A 14,414-nucleotide genomic window follows, 5' to 3' on the forward strand; every position below is an offset into this window, starting at 1 on the left:
GTGGGACCACCACCTCCCGAATCCACCTCCATCCACTGCCATCAATCTGGTTGTACATACAACTTTGCATCTGGATTCCCTTCCCTATACCAAGGGCTACGAGGAGAGGCTGAGGGAGCTGGGATTGTTTAGCCTGGAGAAGAGGAGGCTCAGGGGAGACCTTATTGCTGTCTACAACTACCTGAGGGGTGGTTGTGGCCAGGGAGGTTGCTCTCTTCTGTCAGGTGGCCAGCACCAGCACGAGAGGACACAGCCTCAGGCTGTGCCAGGGGAAATTTAGGCTGGAGGTGAGGAGAAAGTTCTTCACTGAGAGAGTCATTGGACACTGGAATGGGCTGCCCGGGGAGGTGGTGGAGTCGCCGTCCCTGGAGCTGTTCAAGGCAGGACTGGACGTGGCACTTGGTGCCATGGTCTAGCCTTAAGCTCTGTGGTAAAGGATTGGACTTGATGATCTATGAGGTCTCTTCCAACCTTGATGATACTGTGATACTGTGATTTTGTAACTCCCCTACCTTAAATACCTTTTATTTCTTGTTAAAGTTTGCCTCCTAACTTCCAAATCGAAGCAAGACTATACTTTGGGTGTTTTAACTCTCCACATCTAATTCCTTTCTTTCCATAAAGGGGAGAGGGGAAGGCATCCTGTTACTGTACTGTCCTGTTAGGTTTTGAGTCTCTGGGAAGCTTAAATCAGACCAATACACCTGCTGTTCCTGGGAGCAGGCAAGCAGCATACCTTGAGATCAGTGTATTGGGCTTCAGCTTGGAAAAGGGACTTCCCACTTCAGTACTTCTTGTGGCTCAGAGCTTTTGGTCTGCTGTTGGTTCTGTGGCTACAACACTCCAGGGAGGAGGGTGGATGTCTCAGAAGGCTAAAGCCACACAGGTAATATCCAGTTCCAGCAAATGTCTCCCTGTGGCTCTGCTGCTCAGTGTTTCCTGCTGATGTACTGCACAAATCTGAATCCAGAGTACTCTTGAGGCAAGGCAGGGTTTAGAATGTAGGAAAACATCCACTTGGATGTCACCTAGACAAGAGCTGCTGCAGAATCACAAGGAACTTGAGTGAGCATACAGCAGGAAGGCAAAAAGCATTATCTACTGAAGCTGATTCAAACCCAGGAGCTCATTTTCAGTCTCCTAATTTTCACCCTCAGTCTCAATACCCAACTGCAGAGGTAGGTTCTGTGCTGAGCAGGCTTTTCAGATACTGTGAATCAGCTAAGCAGAGACACCTTGAGTACTGTGTCCAGTTCTGGGCTCCTGAATTGCAGAGAGATGTTGAGGTGCTGGAAGGTGCTGAGAGAAGGGCAGCAAGGTTGGTGAAAGGCCTGGAACACAAACCCTATGAAGAGAGGCTGAGGGAGCTGGGGGTGTGCAGCCTGCAGAAGAGGAAGCTCAGGGCAGAGCTCATTGTAGTCTGCAGCTCCCTGAAGGGAGGCTGTAGCCAGGTGGGGTTGGGCTCTGCTGCCAGGCAGCCAGCAGCAGAAGAAGGGGACACAGCCTCAAGCTGTGCTAGGGCAGGTCTAGGCTGGATGTTAGGAGGAAGTTGTTGGCAGAGAGAGTGATTGGCATTGGAATGGGCTGCCCAGGGAGATGGTGGAGTTGCTGTCCCTAGAGGTGTTTAAGCCTGGATGAGGCACTTAGTGCTATGATCTAGTTGATTGGGCAGGACTGGGTGCTAGGTTGGTCTGGATGAGCTTGGAGTCCTCTTCCAACCTAGCCTGGGATCTGGGGTTTAGGTGTGGTGATGTCTGCTTGTTAGAGCTAGAGAGGAATCTTTGTGTGTTTCTTGGCAACTCTTTTGGGGGGTGAAGTTGAAAATCACCTGACTGTAGCTACTGTTCTGGGTCTCCTTTTTAGGTGTTTGACTTGGAGTTGTAAAGGTTTCATTGTAATCAGAATCTCCTGTGGAGAGCTCTTCCTGGAGCACAAAGGGACAGGAATGACTTAGTGGCCCAGCAGGCATCAGGGACCTTATTGCACCACTTCACAGGTTCATGGAATGGTTTGGATTGGAAGAGACCTTAAAGCCCATCCAGTTCCAACCCCTTTTCCATGGGCAGGGACACATCCCACTCAGCCCAGGTTTTCCATGTCCTCAGCTAACCTGGCCTTGAACACCTCCAGGGAGGGGACATCCAAGACTTCCCTGGTCATCTGTTCCAGGGTCTCACCACTGAATGCTTTCAGTTGCCAGATGCCACTGCATGCTCTCTTCTCATCTGTTGTGCAAATAAGTCTACCCAGCTGCTTAGAGCTCGTCAGAGAAGAGCTGACAGAAGGCAGGAGGAAGGCTCTGGAGTGTAACAGCAGACAGGTTTGGTCTTAGAGCGTTTGGAGGACTGGGGTCTCCTGGGGCAGGAAGAGAGTTTGCTTTATCCCATTCTCTTTGTTTGCCTCTGCCTTGCGTATGATTTTCCTCGCCGAGCACAGCAGCCTCCTCTTGCTGCCCTACAGGAGGTGGCCAGCGGTGGCTTCCCGTGGCCGGTGACAGAAGAGCGCAGCGGCCACTTGGTGGAGTAAGGAGACCTCCGAATGCCACGGGGACAGCGCCAGCTCGGCGCCGCAGCTGCTGCCCCTGGCAAGACCTGCGCAGCACTTGCAACCAGGAGCGTGCCCCTGCGAGCTGGCAGAGGACGTGGGTTTGTGGGAGCTGATGCAGAGCATCACTGAACTTAGCAACAAGGTGCTGAGGGCAGACGCTGTGGGCTTTGAGCACAACCCCAACCACAGCAAGGCTTTAGGGTTGCAAATGAGCTAAAGGAGCCTGCTTTAACCAGAACCGGCATTCACTGGGGCCCAGAGGAGGCCACGAAGATGAGCAGAGGCTGCAGCACCTCTATGGGAACAGGCTGAAAGAGTTGGGTTTCTTCAGCCTGGAGAAGAGAAGGTTCTGGGGAGACCTTAAAGCACTTGAAGTGGGCTACAGGAGAGCTGGAGAGAGACTTTGTACAAAGGCTGGGAGCGACAGGGTGAGGGGTGATGGCTCAAAACTGGGAAGAAATTGATTTAGATCAGCTGTTAGTAAGACATTCTTCCCCTCAGGGGGGTGAGGCACTGAAACAGGTTCTTCAGAGAAGCTGTGGAGGCTCCAAGGCTGAAGTGTTGAAATCTAGGTTGGATGGGGCCTTGAGCACCCTGGTCTAGTTGGAGGTGTCCCTGCCCATGGCAGGGGGGTTGGAATTGGATGATCTTTAAGGTCTCTTCCCACCCAGCTGACACAGCACATCTGTTATGTTCCTAATCAGAGCTCCAGTGGCCAATGGAACACAGGCTGTGATTCAAAAGTGAGACTGTTAGGCACCACACAGTCAGTGATGTGTATGCTATGAAGAGAACAGTGCTGGAGAGGCTGAGCCTCAAGAGGTTGCCACCAAGTGCTGGAACACAACCAGAATTGTAGATAAGGTCATCAGCCCCGGGGCCTGCACTCTTTTGGATGCTGTTCCTGCCACCAGATTACAATTTGCTGGCTAAGTGGAAGTGACAGTGATGGAAAAGCAGCTGATTGTAAAGAAAGCCTGCAAATGACAGCCACGGCCTGCGGTCCTCAGTGCAATGTTTCCTCTTGCACTAGTTCCTCTTAGCAGGCACAGGTGGTGGGACCACCACTGGTCATATTTCAAGTTCAGAAAACTAGATTTGCAGCCTGTGAAATACTTACTCCACACAGGGCATGAGTCAAGTGAAGAAGTTGCCAAGTATCTCTGGCTAAATGCTATTTGGCTGTCCAGCAGTAAGAACAACAGCTCACAGGTGCTGCCACAGCTTCCACCCAGAACTGGAGAGGTGGAGAGCAGCAAGGGCTGATGTCAGCTACATCCCTTGGCAACAAAAACTGAGCTTCCCCCTTGCCTGTGCAACTACCTACAGCACACTGGGGGCACCTGCAGCATTCAGACCCTGCATGTCTACTGGCAGCATCTCACATCACACTGCTCCTGTGTTCAGTGCTGTCAAATCATCTCCCAGCTGTCAGATCTCTGCTCAGATCATTCAGCTGTCTGTGATGACAGCCTCTACAACCTTTCCAGATCTCTTATCAGCTTGATTCTGCTGCTTTCTGGCACTCAAGCTGTCTGTGGCACTTCTTAGACCTCGGTACTAACTCCTCAAACTGTAGTGCCTATTCCTGGAGCACTTTTTATCTTCCCACTTTGTGAATCAATGCAAGAATGACACAGATTTTAATGATGATAGTTTGGGTCTGGATTTATGCTGCCCCTAACTAGCATATCTAGGTCAACGTCATTCTCCCTCTAGCAGAAGGTAAATTAACAGGATCTCACAAGACAGTGTGTGACCACTCTTGAGGGGGGACAACTTCCTCCTCTGGTCATGGCAAACAGGAATAAGCATTCCATCCTTTCCCCCTCCCCCCATAATACTTGGTGTGACTTCCCTGCCTGGAACCTGCACACAGAGGTGAGTCAGACTGAGCAATCTCTGCAAACAAGGTGTGACAATGACACAGATGTGCTCAGAAGCTTTGAGGTTGAACTCCACCTCAGCACAGTTAGACCGACAGTAACTGATTCCACACAGGTTCCTGCCACAGCTCTGGGGGGGACCAGCTCAAAGATGTCTGAATACTTTCAATAGGTGCCCCTGGGGGGTGTGTGCTAAGCTCAATCACCTTGTAACACAAAGATGAGTTCAAGGGTCCTGAGATAAAAGCTAAACACCTCCACATCTTAAGAATCCTGCTCTAAGTAGATAACTTCAGAGAAGTTTGATGATCAAATATTTTGCTTGCGTTTTCTCTTTCAGATCTCCTCACGTCTCTTCACAAATCCTTTGCCTCCCAAGGGTCGCATCTCATCTCTGCACTTTGATTTAGCTTTTTTCTTTCACAGTCTGGAAAGACCCTTTTGTGCACCAGGATGGGAACAGGAGAACTCTTCTGCATTTGCTGTAAAACTAAAGGAAGGTCAAGGAGGCAGGGGCTCTGGAGCCGGCTCCTTGCCTCCATGTCAGAGGGTGAATATGTGGGGAGCTGCTTTGCTGGTGCTGTGTGGCTGTCACTGTGATGTTGACTGACAGCTGACTTACAGCCCTATAGGCTCTTCCCAGCCCTGAATCTGCACATAAAAGGGATCAAAGAAGCAAACTTCCTGAGAAAGCTTGTACTGGTTCCTAGAAAAAGAGGTGAATTTGACCAGCTCTGATGGTGGGAATTCAGGGTTGCCGAGGGCCACATGGGGAGTGCGAGAAGGGAATGAATGGATGCTGTCTCAGTTCAAAACCTGCTGCACTTTCAGGGTCATTTCAGATGCCAGCTTTATCAATCCCCTGCTGAACATGCCTCGGTGATGGATGATCACCTGTGCTCAGCCACCGCTGTGGGAAGGAAGCGCTGAAGAGGCGGTGAGCGCCTCAGCCTGACTCGGCCACTGCTCCTTCCACCCCAAGATGCTGTCCTGTTATCCTCAGAACCAAAAACCATTCCCTCTGGCAGCTCATAGGAGTGGGCTTTTAAAGCAGTCCACAGATGGTGGAGAAAGAAAAAGGACAGAGAGAGCAAATGGAAACCCAGCGGCGGAGCGGAGCAGCCGTGGGAGGTTTCAGTGAGGGCCACCCCCTCGCTCCCAGCTGTGCCTCGTTAAGGCAGAGGTGAGCAGTGCCCGTCCCAGCCCCATCCATCCATGGGCACCTGACGGAGCGCGGGAAGCTCCGCTGGTCCTCCTTTGCCTTGCCTGCCCCTAAGCCCTCCACTCTGCTTTTCTCCCCAAGCCTGGACCTCTTCAAACCAGGGTCAGTGGCTTTGCCCCAGGATCAATCGCAGCGTGCCTGGCGTTTTGTCTGGGGAGCAGGACCGAGGCGTGGAGCAGCGGAGGGATCGCGGAGGTGCCTGCGGTGCCTCGGCCGCTGGTAGGGAGCGTGCTCTTCTTTTTCCTCCTGCCTCCCTCGCTCCTCCTGCTCCATTCCCTCCTCCCTGGGGCGATTTTCCTTTCCAAGGAGGCTCCTTATAGCTGCTGCACCCAAGCTGGCCCTGTCCACGTTGATTTGCCGCCCCCTCAGTCTCCCCTCACTGCCTCCCTTCTCTTCCCGCCCGGCGCCGCCGCTCCCCTTCCCGCTGCGCCCCCTGGCGGCGGCCCCGCCCCTGCCGAGCGCCCAACGTTCCCCCCGCGTCTCCCTCCCCATCCTCCAGCTCTGCCCCATTGTTCTCCCGTCCTCGGCTCCTTCCCTCCGCCCGGGGCTCGCCTCCTCCCTCCGCTTCCCTTCATCCCTCCCTCCATCCTTCCCTCCTCCTCCTCGCCGTCCCTCCCGCCCCGCTGCCCGGCGCTGATGTCACGCACCGGCTGAAGGCGCGGGCGATCATGGCTGCTGCGGCCGCGGCCGTGCCGCTGGCCTCCAGCTAACGCCCGCGATGGAGCCGGCGAGCCTGCTGCGATTCCTGCGGAAGCTTAAGGAGGTTTTCGATGTGTGCGACGAGGATGCGGACGGCTTCATCCGGGTGGAGCACTTCGTGGCCCTGGGGCTGCAGTTCGGCCAGGGGGATGAGGTGAGTGGGGCGACCCCCGGTCCTGCCCAGCCCGGCCCACGGCCGCCGCGCAACTTTCACCTGCTGCTACTGTGAGGGGAACCGGGCGCGGCTCTGTCCGGCCAGGCCCTGCCGGGACCACCCGGGGCACCCACCCCGGCACCAAACGTCCCACATCACGGCCCAGATTCCTCCCGTCCCTCTTGGGGTCGCAGGGCCGTCCCTATGACGACCATTCCCGCAGGGCCACCCAGGCGCCCTCTCCTTTCCCCGCTGAGTCCGGCCCTCAGAGGGTCCCGGAGCCTCCCCCTGCCTTCAGGGCGGTCTAGACCCCCCAGGCTGACTCGGCTCCCTGTCCCCTGCGGTAGAGCGCTCGGACCCTCTCCGGTGCCCTGTTTCCCGGCCGTCCCGGGAGCGCTCGGGGGTCGCTGTTCCTTTCGGGGCGGTGCGTTCGTGCCGGTGACAGCGCGGGTCCTCTCCGTCCCCGCCGAGCCGCGGCTTTGCGGGGTCCCGGGCTCCGTGGGGCGCTGCGAGCGAAGCCCGAGTGAGGGGAGCGGCAGCCGAGGCTGTCCGCGGGCCGCTGAAGTGCAGAAGCGGCTGAAAGTCGGGGAGGCACCGGGCAGGTGCCCCCTAAACGCTTCAGGTGGTGGCTGGCAGCGAGGGCTCCGCTCAGCCCTCCAGTGACACAGCGTAAATCCGGAGCGGTGCCGCGGGTCGCGCCGGAGCGGCTGCGTCAGCGGGAGCGGTGTCAATCCAGTGTAAAGCCATGACATCAGTGTAAACGGGAGCGGGATTCGGGCCAGGGGCTGAGAGAGCCGTAAGGGGCGTTTGGTTTGAAACGGTTCCCTGAAGTGAGTCAGCCAAGGGCTGCACCTCCGGTGATACTGACCAGCAAGAGAGGCTGGCGGCCCTGGAGAGCTCGGGACGCTGCGCTTAACTGCTAGATGCTTCACGATGTGCTCCAGCCGTTCCTGGTTGCTTGAGAGTGGAGTTGGGACTAGGGGAGGACTCAGAAAACCAGTATCAGTCAACCTTTTCATAGTTACAGAATGGTTTTGGTTGGAAGAGACCTTTAAGATCACCATATCTAACCTTGAACCCAAGGCCACCATGGCCATTAAACCATGTCCCAAAGTGCCATGCCCACGCATTTCTTGGAGCACATCCAGGGATGGTGACTTCACCACCTTCCTGGGCAGCCTATTCCAGTGCCCGACCACCCTTTCAGGAAAGAAAATATTCCTAATCTTCAACTTAAACCTCCCCTGGCACAATTTCAGTCCATTTTTAAAGTACAATAAACCAAATTAATGTGAGGAGCCGATAAAATGGTGCTTTATAAAGGGATGCCAAAGAGGCAGCAAAACCAGAGTGAATTCACAGTAATTGTCGGAGCAGATGACTTATTTTTGGCTTGCTGCTGGTAATTAAACACAGCTTGTGAATGAGATCAAGAGACCAGGAGACAGAAGGCTTATTGCTTGCAGATAGTCACAGGTCTGTTAAACATTTTCTTAATGAGTAGATGGAGGGGTTTATGTTAACCAGCAAAATAAGGAGGAGAAATGAGTAATAGTATAGAGCTTTCTTGATTTATGGGTTTATTTGTCTCTTGGCAAGTTGTACAATTTTATATAAACTAATAGAAGTATTTTGAAATCCTTACTGCCAGGTAGACTGCATCAGAATTGCTTTTTGCACGGCTGCATTTCTTTGGAGGTAGATCAGAGGCTTTGTCTTGCAGCACTATGGAAGACTGGTCAAATTCCAGTGGCACTTTTGCAGCAGGATGTCACTGAGGATCATAACAATCCTTTCTGCTCTTAGACATCTCTAAGGCTTTGAGAGAGAAGCAGGTTCTGTAAGCTACCAAGGAGGATTCAGGAGGTGATCTTGTAAGCTTAGAGTGAATTGGAGTATGTCAGTTGGGAAATATTTAAATGCAATGGGAAGGGAAAGAGAATTGGAAATGCCAAGAATGACAGCAGTAGAAAAGTAGCACTTGTCAGTATCTGGGGTTCAGGATGGGCTGGTTTACTGAGCAGGCACAGGAGAGATTACCAGCATTGAGAGATGCTGGCAGCCTGGGCACATTGCCGGCTCGTGTTCAGCTGGCCCCAGATCCTTTTCCAAAGGAGTGCTTTCCAGCCACTCTACCCCAACCATTGCTTGGGGTTATTGTGACTGAAGTGCAGAACTTCAGCTTGTGTATTTAACCTGTCCAGATCTCTGCAGAGCCTTCCTATCCTCGAGCAGATCAACACTGCCACTCAGTCTGGGGTGGTCTGCAAACGTTATTCCCAGTATCTATGGGTCACGTTATCAGCATGTTACAGTATTCAGTTAGCTGCGTTCACTTTACCGAGTCTCTCTCAGATCTTTGTTGAAACTGTTCAACCATACCCAGCATTTAATTTTGAGTGCAATCCTCTGTTACAGCTTGACCAGAAGGGAAGTGTTCCCACCTGAAAATATCATAGGTTACAGTAGCACTATTAGCCTTTTTTTGCCAAAAGAAAGACATTTTAATTTTGTGTTGCATCCATGACACCAATTTATCTATTGCCAATTGACAGGGTCAGCACAAGGGACACAGACACCAAGTTAAACAAAAGAAACTCATCTTTTACTTATTTTGCGTCTTCTGCTGCTGTTTTATTTATGAGTCTTTGCTCTGAGACACTTCAGTCTGGGGATTTGGGGTTCATTACTGAGAATCCTCAGTGCTGGCTGGTCTTGGTCCATGACCCCAGGATCCATTGAGGATCAAAAGCTTTGTCCTGTCTGGGTCACCAAAAATTGTTACTGAATATGGCAAGAAGACTCTCTAAGCCCAAGAAGGTGTTAGGGAGCAGCATTCCTTTATTTTGGTGCTGGACACAAAGGGGATTGCTCCACCAAAGGGTGCCAAAGGCAGCAGAATTCAGAGGATGTCTGCTTACACCTCATGCATCATCCTCGTTTTCCTAGGAAGTGATTAGCATATTCATATCACTTCATGGAATCCATGACAACTGTCAATCTCCTGCACTCATGCCTGTTACATACTGTGGGGATCTCCTGGTGGTAGTTTGGGGCATCCATCCCCTTCCTCCCTGACCCACTGATGAGACAGACTGACTGCAGAGTCAGTCTAAACCTGTTTGCTCTTCTTCACTTCTTTCTCCAGCCCACAGTTACAATTTCCTATTGTTTGCACAGTCCATGATCCTCATTTTACACAACAGCTGCATTCCATGAGGCTTGCCTGTTCCTAAGTTAGTGTGGTATCAGAGCTGTGCAAATTAACCTTCCTCTGTGGGCACTGATGAGCAATTGAACACTTGGAGGGACCCAAGGAGGTGCTTCTTTATCTCCACTGACCACACAAACTCCTTGGTGAGACATTTGGTCCAGTGGCTAAGCAGAGCAGGCTGAGCCTGGCTTCCCTGTTGAATGCTCTGTTTGAGGAGGAATCTGAAGGCAGATGTAAAGGGCTGTTTCCAGAGCGACCTGCCCGGGTGGCATGTGCTCACTAGCTGAAGAAACTCTTCACATAACACTGAAAAATGCCAAGAGTGGCTCTCCATCTGGTCCCCTTTCCCTGGGAAGATAGTTGCACCAGCAGCCGAGCGTCTGGGAGCTCTGTGAGTGACATATTCAGCAAGCCCCAGTTCTGTGAATGTGTATTTCAGGAGAGTGCCAGCTGATATCTTAGCATGCCAGATTCTACTCGAGCTCTGCATTCAGTTTTCAGTCACAAGGGAAACATGTTGAACGTCTTGACAACTTCCTGAGGTCCATAATCACCTCCAGGAGGTGTGCAAACCGTACAGGTGCTTACCCAGTAGCCTTGCAAACCATGCAGCTGCTTTCCCAATAGCTGTGCAAACCAAAACCATGCAGCTGCTTACCCAGTAGCTGTGCAAACCAAAACTATGCAGGTGCTTACCCAGTAGCTGTGCAAACCAAAACCATGCAAGTGCTTACCCAGCAGCCTTTGTCGTGGTGAGATCAACAGCTGCTCCTCAACTTCAAGCAGTGTCCCAGCTGAGAGTGAGCTAGTAAAATCTGTAGGCCAATACTAGCTGCTCTTGTCAGTGGACAGTAATTCCTTGGAGGTCAGTGGTTTGCTAGTGGTGTAGAGCAGAAGTTGCTGAAAACAAGTGCACATATTTCATGTGGAAATAAAATGAGACTTTCTGGCCAAAAGGATCTATTGAAACAGGGAGAGAGATGCTTGTTGCTGATTTCAGCTGCTTCCATTCATCCTGGTTTTGCGCTGAAATTAAAGGCATCAGAAGTGCTGCCTGGGTAGTAGATTGTGGCTGCTGGCTCAGTTTAATGCCAGTCCCAGTGTTCTGTTTTGTCTTGCTCTCAGGTGTCTCCCAGGGCCACCTGATGGAGTCATGCTCTAAGCACAGCCCTTCTACCCCAACCACTCTATCATATTTGGTGTGCCTTGTGGGGAGCAGAAGTCATTTCACTGCATGACAACATGGGGGCTTCCTGAATGGGACAAGGGTGAATTTCAGACTCCTAGCCAGAGCTGCACCCAGAAATTAATGGAATCCCTGCAAATTCCCATCTGTGTGTGTGGTGGCAGAGACTGGTTCATATCTTCTTGATAATGTGCAGCGTGCTCTGGGCATGGAAAGAAGGGACTTTGGCACTGAGACACGGAAAGAAAAGCATTAGGGTGTTACCAGGCAATGCTGCCATCCTCATAATGGGGCAGGGAAGAGTTATTGATGACTTCTTTCTTCTCCGCTTTTCCTGAATACAATTACTGACAGAACAAATAAACTATTAGCCTAGCAGTCCCGAGGATGTGAAGAGCACTGCTGTGTGACAGCGTTCTCTAGGTTACAGCAAGGCTGCCACGCATTTGGGCTCCTTATAACTACATTTGCTAATGACCCAGATATTTCATAGCATTCACAGGGCCCTGGAAAATTGCAGCTCTGAAATGGCACAGTGGAGTATTAACTTTATGGATTAGTCAAGGTACAGTCACTGTAGCCTGCCTAATTCAATACAAACTAGCAGTGATTGTGTTTCAAGCAGCCTTTTGGTATATCCTGAAACTGACTCTGTTTCTAAATATAAGGCAAGCTTAGAACGTGCTGTTTATCAAACACTGCCTGTTTATCGCACGTTTTCTGAAGCGCTGTTAGGAAGAGAAGCTGCAGGTTTGCTGAGCACTCCTGACTTTAAATCCTTGTGTGATGTGTTTGCATTTCAAAGGTAGGAGCTCGGAGGGGGGTTCTGTGTGTGGTTAAGAAGGGGTTGGTGCTGTGTCTTGCAATGCAAGTCAGAGATCTGAAACGGTGAGATTCTGATGCTCAGAGGGGAGGCAAACAATTTTGGTGGCACTTCTTGGTATTTAAAGGACTGGTTTATAGCTGCCTCAGTGCTTGCAGTCAGTCCAGGTGCAGTGATATGATGTTGGCTTATCATTAGGCTGTGTTGGGTTGGAAAGGCCAAGAAGGGAGACTAAACACCTGCTCTGCTTTTAAAAGGGACTCGGAAACCTCTTCCTGTCTGTGTTATACCTGGAACTGGAATGAGATACAGTGAAAAGGGTAACCTCTTTCCTCCTCGGTAGGCACTCTAGAGCAGGGCTGCAGAGTTTGATGGTCAGTGGGTAGGAGATATTCTACACTGCAGGGAAGAATGTGAGCCCCAGTCACCTTTTTACCTTCTTTCATAGATTCACAGCATGGTTTAGCTCGGAAGGGACCTTAACATCCAGTTCCAGCTCCTCTGCCATGGTTGCTCAAGGCTTCATCCAACTTCTAGAGAGGAGCACCTGCAACCTCCCTGGGCAGCCTTTTCCAGTGTCTCACCACCCTCACTGTCAAGAATTTCTTCCTGCTTTCCAGTGTAAATCTCTGCTCTTCCAGCTCATGAATTCCTAAATGCAAAAGTGGAGGAAAGCTTTGGCATGTGGCTCAGGCACGGGAGACAGCAGCACTGCATCTTTTGTGTGCAGCTTGGGAGGCAGCATATGTAAGTGGGGAAGTTACAGCGTTAGCTGCCTAGCAAGACCAGATATTTTCTATGTAAATTTCCACCTCCCCCTCCCTTTCCCCCTCTCCATGCCCGATTCAAGCCATGCTGCTAAGCTGTAAAATCAGCATTCCTCATCTGTGACATGTTTACATGTTCTCCAGAAATTTGCTCTTGCAGATCTTGGGGAGGATTTCAGATTTGCTGCACGTCCTGATATTATTCATAACTCCAACACGATTAAGCTTTGAAAAGTAACTTAGACAAAACTGCTGCAAGGGAGGGTTAGTCTTGGAGGGGGAGACGAGTCACTGCCATCTAGTATTTGTGGGGAGGATCCCCAGTGCAGCTTGCTGCTTCTTTCTTCTCGATTCTGAATTGCATCGTTAGCTGCAATTTAGCACAATTGACTCCTGCTCGGCAGCAGTGCTTTTATAGCAGCGGAGTGGAAAGAAATCAATTGTTTTATAAAGCTTAGATGAGTAAAAGTCATTGCTTTTATTCTCGGTGGAGCTGGTGTTACCATTTCCTATCAGTTTTATCTGATTTTAATGCTAATGTGCACCAACATTTTAAAATCCCTGATTTGATCAGGATCAGCTCAAGATTTGATCTAGCTCAAGAGCTGGAGAAGTCCTAACACTTCTTAAAATGTGCGGGATTTTGGGAGACACACATGACCCCGGACCTAGATAACAACCTAGCCTGCTGCTGCACCTAGTTAAGTGGCTGCAGGGAGTGATTAACCACCTGAATGACAACAGAGAGCGCCAGGCACTCTCCCCGGCACTCTAACACCTGCCTTTGCAGCAGCAGCGTGGGGGGGAACCGAGCGCTGGGTAATTCACACATTGCAGCAGGTTAGGAGGGACCCTCAAACCTCGTCCAATTCATCAGGGACATCTCCGGCTCGATCAGGCTGCATGGGGATCGGCGATGCCTCAAGGGATGGGTGATGAATGGGGCTGTAATCACCACTGCCCCTGCACAGCGCCGCGGCTCTGAGTGCTGCTTTCTGCTGGAGGCGGTTTGGAGCCGTGCAAATGTCCTGGCCTCACGGTGCTCTTCTCCCAGTTTATTCCTTCCTTCACGTTTGGACTCATCGTTGTGCTCTTTGGTGGGTGCTCCTGTGCAAGTGCTGGTGGTGAATCGGCTCACAGAATTAACCAGGCTGGAAAAGACCTCTAGGATCATCGAGTCCAACCTGTCACCTAACCCTTCTCATTAACTAAACCACGATGCTAAGTGCTTCATCCAGCCTCCTTTTAAACACCTCCAGGGATGGTGACTCCACCACCTCCCCGGGCAGCCCATTCCAATGCCAAGCACTCTTTCCGTGAAGAATTTCTCCCTAACGTCCAGCCTAAACCTGCTCTGGTGCAGTTTGAGCCTGGGTCCTCTTGTTCTGTCACTGGGTGCCTGGGAGGAGAGCCCAACCCCACCTGGCTACAACCTCCTTTCAGGTAGTTCTAGACAGCAATGAGGTCTCCCCAGAGCCTTCTCCAGGCTGCACACCCCCAGCTCCCTCAGCCACTCCTCTTGGGCTGTGCTCCAGGCCCCTCCCCAGCCTTGCTACTCTTCTCTGGGCACCTTCCAGTATCTCATCTTTCTTTAGTTGAGCGGCCCAGAACTGGACATAGCTCTCAAGGTGTGGCCTGAGCAGTGCTGAGCACAGGGGCAGAAGGACTTCCCTGGTCCTGCTGGCCACACTGCTCCTGAGCCAGGCCACAGACTCCAGCTGTGTTCCAGCAAATCTGCACTGTCTGGAAGGGAAAGGAGCTTTGGAGGAGCTGGTGGAAGTGGTTATAAACAGGAATGATTTACACAGCATCTCAGGTGAAAGGCTTGCTTGCTTGAGTTGGTGGAGTAAGGGTGGCTGTAAATCTCCTCTGGGTTTATTGCAGTTGGCTGCTGTAGCAGCTCTTTAGCAAATGCT

General features: G+C 51.6%; 1 protein-coding gene across 3 annotated transcripts in view; it reads left to right on the top strand.

Annotated features, from left to right (window-relative positions):
- Window positions 1-6,084: 6,084 nt before the first annotated feature.
- RAB11FIP4 (RAB11 family interacting protein 4) overlaps window positions 6,085-14,414 on the top strand; it is a 129,278-nt gene continuing 120,948 nt past the window's right edge. For all 3 annotated transcript variants that reach the window (XR_010303924.1, XM_064150526.1, XM_064150527.1), the window contains exon 1: window positions 6,085-6,508. Coding sequence is in view for 2 of the 3 variants with exons in the window: in XM_064150526.1 (XP_064006596.1) it covers window positions 6,374-6,508 (135 nt within the window). In the remaining variant the exon portion in view is untranslated. The remainder of the gene's footprint in view (window positions 6,509-14,414) is intronic.

Source organism: Pogoniulus pusillus, chromosome 11 (assembly GCF_015220805.1).
Source record: "Pogoniulus pusillus isolate bPogPus1 chromosome 11, bPogPus1.pri, whole genome shotgun sequence".
NCBI classification, from domain to species: Eukaryota; Metazoa; Chordata; class Aves; order Piciformes; family Lybiidae; genus Pogoniulus; species Pogoniulus pusillus.